Raw genomic sequence first — 13331 nt, forward strand, 5'->3', positions numbered from 1 at the left:
AGGTTTTACACATGACACACTCCAGCCATTAGTTGGCCAACACATCTATCCTTGTGACGCACTGCTTTCCTACATCAATTCGAAAACAATAAGATTCATTACCCAACTGGAAGATGCTGGATTGTCAGCCTTTTTTTTCCCAATTTTCAATATTTTTATATCTGGTAAAAATAAATTCTTAATGAAAATGAAGGAGAAAGAATCACCTCTTTTAACATTCCAGTAATGTTTCTCCGGGGTCGCACGCAGCAGTGTCCTGGAGATTGATCATTAATTCCTGTAGACCCCAGGCCAAGCCTGGAGAGATGGCAACCCTACCTTCTATCTATTCACACTGCCACTCATCCTTTTGCAATCTCATGCCTCTCCCTGATAGTTACCCTCGTCAAATGCACTCCATGTCTCGGGTAAACATATGGCATTAAAAACACTCAAAGACATATTCTTTCCTCCACTGCAGTAGACAGCACATGACACGAGGGAGGGAGGGAGGGAGGGAGAGATAAATAGAGAACTAGACATGGCTATCCACAGAATATTGAGCTAACAACTGCAAAGGAGGGAGTGCTGAACAACAAAGAATAATTCTTCCAATGATAAAAACATATTTGTAACATAGGAACCTTGCATTGCAGAAAATTCATCAAGTCTGTTCTTTCTGATAGATCAGGCCCATCCAAAGCTATCTTCTCAAAGCTAACCAAGTCATTCCTTCCCTAGAAGCGCATCTCACTGCCTTTTGAACTTGTTTACTCTGTTTCAAAGAGACTCTCAAGATCTAGATAAAAAAAAGTTCGATGTCCAATTTCACTTTTTAATCTTTTTAACTTTTTAAAAATTCATTCATGGGACATGGGCGTCACTGGCTGGCCAGCATTTATTGCCCTAGTTGCCCTTGGAGAGGCATTGTTGTGGCTCTGAAGTCACATGTAGGTCAGACCACATAAGGACGGCAGATTTCCTTCCCTAAAGAACATTGATGAACCAGATGGGTTTTTCTGACAATCGACAATGGTTTCATGGTGATCAGTAGATTCTTAATTCCAGATATTTTTATTGAATTCAAATTCCACCAGCAGCTGTGGTGGGATTCGAACCCAGGTCCCCAGAGCATTAGCTGAGTTTCTGGTTTAATAGTCTAGCAATAATACCACTAGGCCATCTCCTTCCCACAACTTGTCTTTCTTAGTATTTGTACCTTTGGCAACTTGCCTGAATCAATTTTTTAAGCCTATTGTATAACTTCAATAATGATACATTAACGTTTCTTCTTAATAAAGAAGAAACTTATCCCTTAACCTTCCCTCATAATTCCAATTCCTGGTATCTAGAATTATTTTGCTTTAAGTCATCCTAAAGGCAATGTTTTCCTTTCAAGGGTGAGGTGAGAACCACCACTGTAAACTTGGATGAGTATTCAGCAGCACATATCTCTGAGATGGTACATTTTAGCTGCTTATTTTTAGGTTGTCAGTTACCCACACAACACTCACCTGCCAATACTGACTCAGCCTGCGGATTTTCATATTCCAGTCAAAAAAAACCACTTGGCAGTGGCGTCAAAACAGCAGACTTATTTTAGGATTTATTTTTCACATTGTCAGTTAATTCCAGAATACATAATGATTCATTATAACTTGCCAGAAATAGCGTACAGTTTTTTTCACCCAATTACAAGACCTTTTTATTCAGTTCAGTGAAAACTAATCTCCAACTCACTTCAAATGAAAGGAAAATAACTAATTACTTGGCTTGACTTTACAGCTCATTTGTAAGTTGGAAAGTTAGACTCAGAGAAAAACGCCCCAATTTATTTAGATTTTTTAAAAAAGTCAATGTGATAGAATGTTATTTTTCCCTCTCAGTGGCATTCGCCTCCTGGGCTGAACAGTTAAGAGGGTATTCTCTGTGCCTCTACCAAGTCCATTCACTTGGGCATTGCTAATTCTAGGTGACTGCATTCCTCACCCACCATGATGGCCTAAGATGGTGGCCCAACACATCTATCTGCACGGTGTACCGCCAATTGGAAAGCAAAATGATTCTTCAATGCCCATTTGAACAATGTCTGGCTGTTAATCTCACCCATCGCCTATTTTATTTTAACCAATAAAATAAAATACATCTTTTTAAGGCTTTTATGGGTTTCACTTGGAGATCAAATCTTAATTTCCTGGAAACCCCAGGTCAATTCTGGAGGGTTGATAACCTGTGCAGAAGTCTCCAACAGCCTCCTGGCCCCGCCCTGGATGGTGAGATTGACATTACATAACAGTCGAGGCATAATTCTGGATGTGTGGGCTTGCATCCTTCATTTCTGTGGTAGAGTGTCTACACAGTTTGAATTTCTGGTCTGTTAAAATACGTGCGTTGCCTGGCCTGAGAAGTTAGAAGATTAAGACTACCTTTGTTCTGTCCCTCTATTTCCTGGTCCATTATTTCCTCTGCTTTCTCTCTCTCTCTTCTGGTCTTCTATCCATTGCCCTCTCTCTGCATCTCCCCTTCTCTCTCCCTCTTCTGTTTCACAAGCCCCCGCGCCCTACAACCCCCCTAACGTTTTACACACATACTATTACCTTAGAATGATAGAATCCCTACAGTGCAGAAGAGGCTATTTGGCCCATCAAGTCTGCACTGACTCTCTGACAGAGTATCTTATCCAGACCCTCTCCCCGCTCTATCCCTGTAACCTCACACATTTCCCATGGCTAATCCATCTAACCTATACATCTTGGGACACTAAGTTGTGGTTTAAAATAACCACAATTTAAACTTTTAACTACCTCTGACATGAAACCTTGTGCTAAACTCTGCAATAATTAGTATGCATGACATATACAGGTTTATAAAGATATTTAAAAGATTAAGGTTACATTGAACCTTTAAGCTCCTTTTGGTTTCCAGTTTAGTTGAAAGAAAGAGTGATCACAGTATGTAATCAATCAATAACTAATTGAAATGTGCTGCAACACACGCACTTGTCTCTAAAATCTCTGGAAAAAAAACAAAGGTGAGTCCTCTTAACATAAGGGATTAGTGATGCTGCTCTTTTTGGGATTTGTAATGATCATAGCAGAGCAAAGTGCTATGGATGTTGGAAACATGAAATAAAAACTCAAAATGCTGGAAATACTCAGCAGATCTGATAGCATCTGTGGGGATAGAGAGGGAGAGAGAGTTAACATTTTGGGTTCATGACCTTTTGTCAAATTTGGCAGTTCTGATGAAGAGTCATTGACCCAAATGGTATGGGGCGGCACGGTGGCACAGTGGTTAGCACTGCTGCCTCACAGCGCCAGGGACCCGGGTTCAATTCCGGCCTCGGGTCACTGTCTGTGTGGAGTTTGCACATTCTCCCTGTGTCTGCGTGGGTTTCCTCCAGGTGCTCCGGTTTCCTCCCACACTCCAAAGATGTGTGGCTTAGGTGGATTGGCCATGCTAAATTGACCCTTAGTGTCAGGGAGACTAACTAGAGTAAATGCATGGAGTTATGGGGATAGGGCCTGGGTGGGATTGTGGTCAGTGCAGACTCAATGGGCCGAATGGCCTCCTTCTGCACTGTAGGGATTCTATGAATCTAAGTGTTAACTATGGGCTGGATTTTAGGGGTGTTTGTGTGTGTGAGTGCGTGCATGGGGCAGGTGGCGCATCCCCTGCTCCACCCAGAGAAGGAAAACTGGTCCTGACTTCTAAAAAAGCCTGTTGGGTGGGGATACCAAAATGAGGGCAGCATAAACAAGCGGAGGGCCAGACACCCACCCCTCAGTGGACAGTAAGTCTTTCGCTCCAGACATGTTCGTCAAGCTGATTGCTGGTTCCAGCAGCTCCAGAAAGCAATGGTAGGAGCTCCAGGACTGTAAGCATCACCCTGAAGTAGAGAAATGGCCACCAAAGTGAGGCAAGTCCCAGGGATTCACGGTGGGAAGGGGTTGGTTTCTCTAGGAAGGGTGGCGGGACGGGGGATGGCAGGTTTTAGAGATGAGGAACAAAGTGGGGCGGGGGGGGGTGGGGGTGACATCCTAGGGGAGTGACATCCTGGGGGGGGGAGTGACATCCTGGGGGGAGTGTCCCAGAAGTACACAGGGCACCTCCCATTTGGGTGGCCCTCTCCCCCTTCCTTCCTGCCTTTTCAAAAAAAAAATTTCATACAGTTGTTGTGGGCGGCACGGTGGCACAATGGTTGACACTGCTGCCTCACAGCGCCAGGGAATATGAATTAAATTCCGGTCTTGGGTCACTGTCTGTACAGAGTCTGCACGTTCTCCCCATGTCTGCGTGGGTTTCCTCCCACACTCCAAAGATGTGCAGATTGGGTTAACTGATCATGTTCAACCTACCTGGATAGTCACATGAGCAGCCTGGGAATGGAGGGATACAAACGATTGGTCTAGTTGGACCAAGGAGCGGCACAGGTTTGGAGGGCCGAAGGGCCTGTTTCCTGTGCTGTACTGTTTTTTGTCCCTTAGTCTCAGGGAGATTAGCAGGATAAATACGTGAGGTTACAGGGATAGGGCCTGAGATTGTTGTCGGTGCAGGCTCGATGGGCCGAATGGCTTCTTTCTGCACTGTGGGGATTCTATGATACTCTGACCAGCGTGCCAGCATTTTATGGCAATGGAAACAGATTGAGAGCCATAACTGCTTCTTAATGGGGCAGTTAAGGGCTTCAATAGGCCTGAGGGCGAGTTCCCCCCAGGGCAGGAAGCCGGTGAGCTAGCAACACAACATATTTTACTTGACCATCGCTGAAAACATGCCCGACCTGGGGGGAGGATATCAGATCCACCCTCTGTTTCTCTCTCAACAGATGCCACCTGACCAGCTCACCCCACTTGGATCTGACTCTGTGAATATTAAGAGATCATGAAGCAAAAAATGGAACAAATCAGCTTCAGGCATTGGCAATGGCAGTTGCAAGCTGCTCCAATATTTGGTTCAGTCCCTCCTGAACTGGCTGGAAGGATCACATCATGGCAGCTTTACATAAGTAATGTTTATATCAGCAACCTCACCTCAGAGCTACAATTAAACCGAATGTACAATCCGCACTGTTGGCTTCAACACTTACACAATGACATGATTGATGGGGATTTATTGAAATAGTAACTATAATTATAGAGTAACCTCTCTGCGAGTATGGTCCAGAGATTGGATTTACCTTACCACATTTTTGAAGACTAGCAAATATTGCCACTTATTTAAGAACCACCCAGGCATTTAAGTACTTTTCATAAGCTCTTCTGTTACATTAAGCCACAAATGAGAGTTTAAATTCCTCTCGCATCCGCGTTCAAGGAAAAGCATTTCATGTTCACATCATGATCGCGGCATCTAATTGTACCTCGATGAAGGTGCCACATTTTAATAGAATGCGACTGAGGGCTCCTGTGAGTTCAGATTAATGTTCGTGCGTACTGCCTGCAGAATTGTGCCACCTGAATTCATCTTTCTTCACTGTAACTAAAAATACAAGTGCGACACGATAAATAATGTGCAACACTGAGCCAGGATGTGGAATCAGGCGATACTTCAAGTAAGATTTGGGGGCAGGGTAGCTCGTTACTGACACGATCGCAAATCGAAAGTCAAAACATGCAAATAAAAGCCAACAAAATTGTTACTTTGCGAAACTGAGAGAGAATAAGGAGGTATTTTTATTGCCCAAGGTGAATAATTAGAAAATGACTCAATGAGTCAACAGTAAGTCTCACTCTGCATATCCCTGTCACAGATTTGAGTGCACGAACAGAATTCACTTGCAGTTAAGATATTTGTGTGGCACTAATCCAGCCAACTGAATCAACTGCTAGTGACGAGCATTCTTTCCTAAAAAGGACAGCCGTGGGGCGGGATTTTATGGCCTCGCTCGGGTGAGATCGTAAAATCCCGCCCGAGGCCAATGGAGATTTCCATTCTGGGAACCTCGCCCACCGCGATTCGGTGGCGGGCAAGATGGTAGGCCTTTGGCCTTGGTGTCGGGCCTCTCAACGTTTTCCGATGGTGCATATTTTAACAATAGATGGCTAATTGTGACAATCCTTGACAAAGTTCACAAATCCGTGCAAGCCTCCTCCCAAGTAACCAATATCGAATTCCCAATCTATTGTGGCAGAAATAGGGGATTTGGGGGAGTGGAGAAAGGAAATACTTGTGTGGACGGTTTGACGAATAGAAAACAATTGCATAATCCCAAAACCCGCTGAGATTCTCTTATCTGCGTCCAGAGTGGTGATCCAACATTCTCAATGCAGTTGAAGCGAAGGAACCGTTCTTAGATGGTGTTTAATATATTGTTCTGTCTCACATCCTTCCTTCCACAAAAGTGAAATGTGTAATAACAGAAAGCAAGGAGCTGAGCGTTAAAAAGTCACAACTTTTCTTATGAAACATGAATTTGATTCCAGCATCTGGACTGATTGTCCGGATGGAAAAGCACCCATAACTGAGGAAATGACCTCTGAGACAATCGAATGTGAGCCAAATACAGAGCAGAAATAAATACAAAATTTCTACTTCCAAAATGGGTTTTTTGGCTCCTGTCGGAATACTTGACGGTAAAAGAAAAGTGAATATAGTTTTGAACTAATGCAGGAAAGGAGGACACGAAAGCAGAGCTCAAACAGGCAAACAGAGCAATCTCTCTGCCCACGGGACTTGAGTTGAGCAACATCAAGCCAGATTGCTTCATGCTAATTTTCCCAGCCTCATCTCATCATTAATAATTCTACATACAGCAGATTTGAACTCCGTGGGGTTCTGTGTTACATACATCTGTCAGATAATTCTCCCAGCTCCAGCAAGCTAGGGTCTTGGAGTTACTTTTTGTCAATCATTTCCTGGCAATTTTATCAAGTGGTCCGATAAACTAGCTGCAACACTGGTAATACATCGTATCTGTGATGTTAGATGGGAATAACCTAATCTCAACGCATTAGTTCAAAACTCAATTTAGTGGAATCTAGGAGAATTGTTTTACCAGCATTGTATCATTATTTTGTATATCAAACTGGGTAATATTAAAAATACAGTATGTTAAATCAGTTTTTCTTAAAAACTGTCGCTGCTGCCCACCAGACCTGCCTTCTGGGGACTTACCGATATTTATTATAAAGTAATGAGTATTCTCAAATATCAAGTGGCTTCCCTTAATTAAAAACAAATACAGCTGACTTTCTGATCCCTTGCGAGGGTACTGGATTCAGATGAATTAGATAGAGAGTAATTTTAAATAACTCATTTCAATTTAGTTACAAAGCATTGTATTCCTGCTTTCGAGGCAATCCCCAACTATCGTTTTGTTCAAGGATGGATTGATCAATCCCCACTTACACAACGGAATGCAAAGTCTCTGCAGGGTGCACCTGGAATGACTTACTTTTGGTGTGGGGCAGGAGGCTGTGGACAGGCGTGACGTAGCTTGAGCTCGTGGTGATTCAGACGGAGTTGTGCTCAGCGATGCGTTGTCTCGTGGGAGCACTTGAACGCCACGAGAGATTATCGAGTCTGGGATCTGAAAGTATAACAAATGCTGAAGATAATAAATTACAACAAGTATTCACTTATTGCTCAGTTCATCTTTATATTTGTACACTAGAAAACTGAACACCTATTTTCGATACATAGCCTCGATCAGATGGGATTTTACTTTAATTTACAAAGCCACAAGTGGCCAACTTTAAACTAATACAATCGTAACTGTCAAATCTTAATTCCTCATTCTCCGGTTTTAAAATGCAATACCTGTTGTTAAGCTCATATTTTAAAGTTTATTTATTAGTGTCACAATTAGGCTTACATTAACACTGCAATTAAGATACTGTGAAAATCCCCTAGTCGCCACACTCCGGGGCCTGTTCGGGGACACTGAGGGAGAATTTAGCATGGCCAATCCACCTAACCAGCACGTCTTTTGGACTGTGGGAGGAAACCGGAGCACCCGGAGGAAACCCACGCAGACACGGGAAGGATGTGCAAACTCCACACAGACAGTGACCCGAGGCCGGAATTGAACCCGAGTCCCTGGCGGTGTGAGGCTGCAGTGCTAACCACTGTGCCGTTAAGACTTTCCCAATTCTTAAACTGTCAGGTTGACAAGAATTAAAGCGATAAAAGCTTTATTTCGAAGCACTACTTTGTTACAATTTTACAATTCATCTACATGAATATCCACCGCACTGGTAAATTCTAGCACTATATCACATACTGATTGGGATAAGTTTTTGTCTCGCTAACATGTTTAATACATATTATCATTCGATTGCTGTAACATTGCAATGTAAACGGACATTAAGCTCAATCACTTTGTACATAACATCAACTGTGAAATGTATTAATTAAACGTCATATATTGTACCAAACATTTCATTTGCATTATTATACTTTTGGAAATTGATCACTTGCACTAATATGGCAGCAGCGATCACTTCTGCAAAGTATGGTTTCCCAAGCATCATAGTTTTATCGAGTGGCGTACACCATTTTTTTTGAGTTGGGATTCACTGATTAAATACCTTTCATCTCAATCAAAAAGGCCACGCAAAGATGCAGTGCAAATTGTGATTTTTAATTATTTTTGTAAAAAAAAAGATTAGGTATCCATTGGAGGTTTGTTTGAAAAATTTACAAATGTCGGTGACGAGGATCGATGCGATAATGATAGAGATATTAAAAGAAAACTGCGATTAGTGGGGCTCACTAGATTTAACACCAGCAAGAATCAACAAGGCAAAACACCCTCCGACCTCTTCCAGAGTCTCAGCGTTATACTGTTTACATTTCTTTGAACTAAGTTGAAAAAAGTGAGTCCACTTTTGAAGAGGGTGCTACCACCTTGTGTGCTGTCCTCTGACGAAGTTATATTTGTGGTTTCCAAAGCCAATCTGATGCACATCTACAAAAATGACAAGTTTTTTTTAAAAAACTGGTCGGTTGGGTTTTTCTCACCCTTCATAATTGCAAAGCAAATTCTCAAAAGGAAACTTCGAAAGGCAACTGAAGACCTACAACTGCCCCCGTGCAAAGCACGTACTGACGCAGAGCGAGATCCTATTCATTCCTACAATTTTTTTAACAACGAAACTTCGTGAGATATCTACGACTGTTTTCAATTTGTATCCTGATGCATTTATAACTATTAAATTTGAAAGCATATTGAGCCTCTAACAACGTTTATGTTAATAGCGTCTGTCCGTGGCAACTACTGCAGTGCTTATAAATTGCTTGCAGTCACTGGGTTTCCTCATTAGGCCATTTCTGCTTTTCTACCATCTACCTCAATCTAGCTTAACATCGCTCGCGCTCAATATTTAATCCCACAGGCTGCCCTAAAGGGAAGGCATTTAATCATTTAGTCAAGCAGTGAAAAAAAAGTGCACCTTTTATGTACAAGGACATTTTTATGTCGAGTGCTCAGTGACAAATGAGAAAGGAATTAGCGAATGAGTCACATGAAGTCAATGAGAACAATGAAAAAACAATCACAATTATGAAGATGCATAATTTGATGACCATTTAACAGGATGAACATGTTGAGAAGGATAACCTAAATGGCTGAGGTCTAATTGAAACAATAAAAATCAGTGCAAGTGGTTCATTTCCTCACAGTAGCACAAGGTAGTGCCAGGTCTTTACTTTTAATGTCTCTTTGCTGTCTCTTACCGGCTCTCCTGCACTGACGGCAGTATGAGAGTGATGACCAATGAAACCAGGGACAGGTTTACCACCTTTAGCCATGAGAGGAGCGGGACTTTGTACAAGTTGGAAGCTCTGATGTACAACACAACTATCAGCACTATGACAGGAAAATACAGGCAACTGGAGAAAAACAAGCAAAAATGATTTGATGGGTAACAATGAAATAGGTAGGTTTGATTTTACATGTATGAACAGCCGTGTGTGGCGGGCAGCTCCTCACCTTGGCTGCTATGGCTGCTGCAGTGATGTGCGAGGACGAACTCTCTTCAGTTGAAGCCACCCCACTGTCTTTCTTCTCTTCCTCCTCATCTTCACACTGAACGCCTTTGTCTTCTGTCTGTTTGTGTGGGCTGGTGGTTGGGGGAGGGGACAATGGCGGCGGAGGGGACGGCAGGTCCTCCAGCTCATCGTGAACCTCTTTCACTTTCACGATTGCGTCCCGCAACAAGTCGATTGCGTGAGGTAGGGCAGGTAATATAAACTGGAAGCATTCCTGCACGTAATTTGAAAGTCAGTTTATAAAATCCAAAGACATTTAAAGCTACCAGTTAGCATGTAGCTTCGCTAATGGCGTTTATTGTTCTGTGAATTCAATTTAAGAGATTAATAAAATTAATAAAATCAAGAGTAACCACTCAAAAGAGGGGACATTACCGTTCTTTGTATCCATCATATGTCATGCAATAGCATTGGTTTAGCCAAATACAAAAATGTGGTTGTAATATTACAACCCAGGTTATTTCATGGGTTTTTGAAATAAATTTTTTTTGAATCACTACAATGCAGAAGGAGACCATTTGGCCCATCGAGCCTGCACCGACAACAATCCCACCCAGGCCCTATCCCTGTAATCCCATGTCTTTACCCTGCTAATCTCCCTGAGACTAAGGGTAATTTAGCATGGCCAATCCACCTAGCCTGCACATCTTTGGACTGGGAAGGAAACCGGAGCACCCGGAGGAAACCCACGCAGACACGAGGAGAATGTGCCAACTCCACACAGACAGTGACCCAAGGCCGGAATTGAACCCGGGTCCCTGGTGCTGTGAGGCAGCAGTGCTGACCGCTGTGCTGCCTACTGTTCACTGTGTTTTCTGTTCACTGATGGCACAACGCTGCCAAGCTAACGGCTGTGGTTCATTATAGGATATTGCGACAGAACCGTGGTTTCAAAGTTTGTATTTTTTTGAGAAAGACCCTAATTGAAAAGGAAGACCAAAAAAGGGAAAGTGAGAAAGAAAACTGGTCCTCCCAGTTTCAGCGGAAACTAAGACTGAAAATGAGGGTGGAAACCAACATTTCTGGGGAATCTGAAATGAACTGAAATCACATGAAATGACACAGAGACATCAGAGCTCAGATGGTGATCCCAGTGGTGCAGTACAGGCTGCAGAAGACAGAGGCAGGATCCAGATGCTGAAGCAAATACACAGTTGCTGCAGCTGTTTCTTCTACTTGAAGATAACACTGATCGATCTATGCCATCCAGACTGTTCTAAGCAAAATTGGGGAGGCTCTACCGATGTGTGCCAGTTGTGGAGAAGACCCTGCCTGGGTGGGTTGTGTGGCACTGTCGACTGGGGGGGTCTGGCTGGCTTAGAAGAAATGTAGCTAAAATAGTGTGTGGGGAAGACAGGGTTTTTAATGACTTTGTGATTAACATATGTGCTGAGTGCACTGCTAAACCCATTTGTAGGATCTGTCTTAGTTGTATCGGGCATTTAATGGGCAGTTTATCATTTATAATTGACTGCAATTTGGCTGTTAATTCATGTTTAATTTATATAGATTCTGGGTGTTAAAGTATAGGTGGTTACCCAAGTTAGTATTTAGTGTTTGCTTTTGTTGACTCTTGCATGTTAAAATATGTTCTGTTTTGAACCGTGAAATCTTGTGGTTTCAATCTTTCAGGAAATAACTGGGATTTTGGATTTCTTCTTAAAAATAATTACTGGTCTCAACCAAGATCCTAACAATATTCTACAGCACTATGGATAACAGGGAAATTGGTTTTGTAGTTTAATTATTCAATGCATTTTTTTCTGGGTCAAATAACCAATGGAAATATTTCTGATCGGAACAAGGTAAGGATTTTAGGGTGCATCATGACATGGGTCAGAATTGTCCGATCTCGCCCGTGGCTGGGATTCTCCAGTCCCGCTGCAGTGAATGGAGTTTTGGCTGAGCGCCAAATTCTCCGTTCTCGCTGGCAGCGGTGGCAGGGCAAATGAGATCAGAGAATCCCGGTCATAGTAAAACAGGTGTGTAATGAAGCAGCTAACATTGCGTAGATACTGTTGCGAAGTTCAGTAAAGTGTAGATTGAGAAGTGGAAAGTTAGAATTTGGTGTTTGTGAAATTGTAAAGATGCTAGAACAGAAAGCATTGCCTGAAGTGGTGTTTAAGTGGTGTTTTCTTCTGCGCTTAGAGGTTAAAAATGCAAGTACACAGAGAGCTCAGACTGAAACATTTGTACCGAAAGGCTAAGTAGCAGTTTGACCAAGACAACAGGCTTTTGCATTTAGCCAATCAAGTTGGATCAGGCACCTAGATACCAAGAACCTATTAAATTTAAGTCTGATGATCTTGACAACCTAGGACCAATCCTATTGTGGAAAATATTGATACATCATCAGGAGTATAAAAGAAGGGGGCAGTGGAAGAGAGAGAGAGAGAGAGAGAGTATATGTCTGAACAGTATTCCATTAGAATTGTGTTTTATGCGATGTGTTAAGAGTTGAGTTAATTTGTTCACTATTAGTTAGATAAATAAATAGTTACGTATTTTACAGTGGGTGCCAGGGATTTATTTTGTATTTAACCACTTGAAGTTGCTGAAGAGTGGGTCACACCACTTCACACACATTTTCTACATATTATGAGGCGAGCTACTCCTCTTTGAGTGTTTCGGGATTAGTTCTCAGAGGGGGATCAACCTTCGCTTCATAACAATACAACTGGATATTGAAATATACATTGCATTTTACCTGGGAAGGGAAGGTGGTCAAAATGGAAAAGGAACAGTAAATGGGATAAGAGAGAATGACGCAAAGTCAATTAATCACAGTCACATGATCACTTGGTCTCCTTGTTTGAAAAGGATATAACTGTGTTAGAAACAGTTCAAAGAAGGTTCACAAAACTCTTTCCTGGGATGAAGGGCTTATCTTATGAAGAAAGGTTGAACAGGTTAGGCTTATATCCGTTGCAGTTTCACAGAATGAGAGGTATTATTACTGAAACATAAGATTCTAAGGGGACTTAATTGGGTGGAGGGAGGATGCTTCCTCTTGTGGGGGAAACTAGAACTAGGGTACGCAGTTTGAGGATAGTAGGTCTCCCTTTTAAGGTGGAGGTGAGGAAGAAGCTTAGTCTGTGGAATTCTCTTCCCCAGAGAGCAGTGGAGGCTGGGTCATTGAATTTATTTAAGGCTGGGTTAGATAGATTTTTGATTGACAAGGGGGTCAAGGGTTATGGTGGGGTAGGCAGGAGCTGAAGCTATAATCAGGTCAGCCATGATCTTAGTGAGAGGTGGGGCAGGCTTGAAGGGCTGAATGGTCTACTCCTGCTCCTAACTCTACCAGCCTCCCATCCATTGACTCTGTCTACACATTCCGCTGCCTCGGAAAAGCAGCCAAC

The 13331-nt window shown here is 42.5% G+C and overlaps 1 protein-coding gene across 11 annotated transcripts in view; it reads right to left on the reverse strand.

The window, feature by feature from the left end:
* The window catches only part of LOC144506949 (gephyrin), a 489936-nt gene that overhangs the window by 147320 nt on the left and 329285 nt on the right, over nt 1-13331 (reverse strand). For all 11 annotated transcript variants that reach the window (XM_078233376.1, XM_078233371.1, XM_078233373.1 and 8 more), the window contains 3 exons: nt 9914-10186; nt 9658-9813; nt 7376-7510 (listed from right to left, as the gene is read on the reverse strand). In XM_078233376.1, the coding sequence (XP_078089502.1) occupies nt 7376-7510; nt 9658-9813; nt 9914-10186 (564 nt within the window). The remainder of the gene's footprint in view (nt 1-7375; nt 7511-9657; nt 9814-9913; nt 10187-13331) is intronic.

Source organism: Mustelus asterias, chromosome 18 (genome assembly GCF_964213995.1).
Source record: "Mustelus asterias chromosome 18, sMusAst1.hap1.1, whole genome shotgun sequence".
Lineage (NCBI taxonomy): Eukaryota > Metazoa > Chordata > Chondrichthyes > Carcharhiniformes > Triakidae > Mustelus > Mustelus asterias.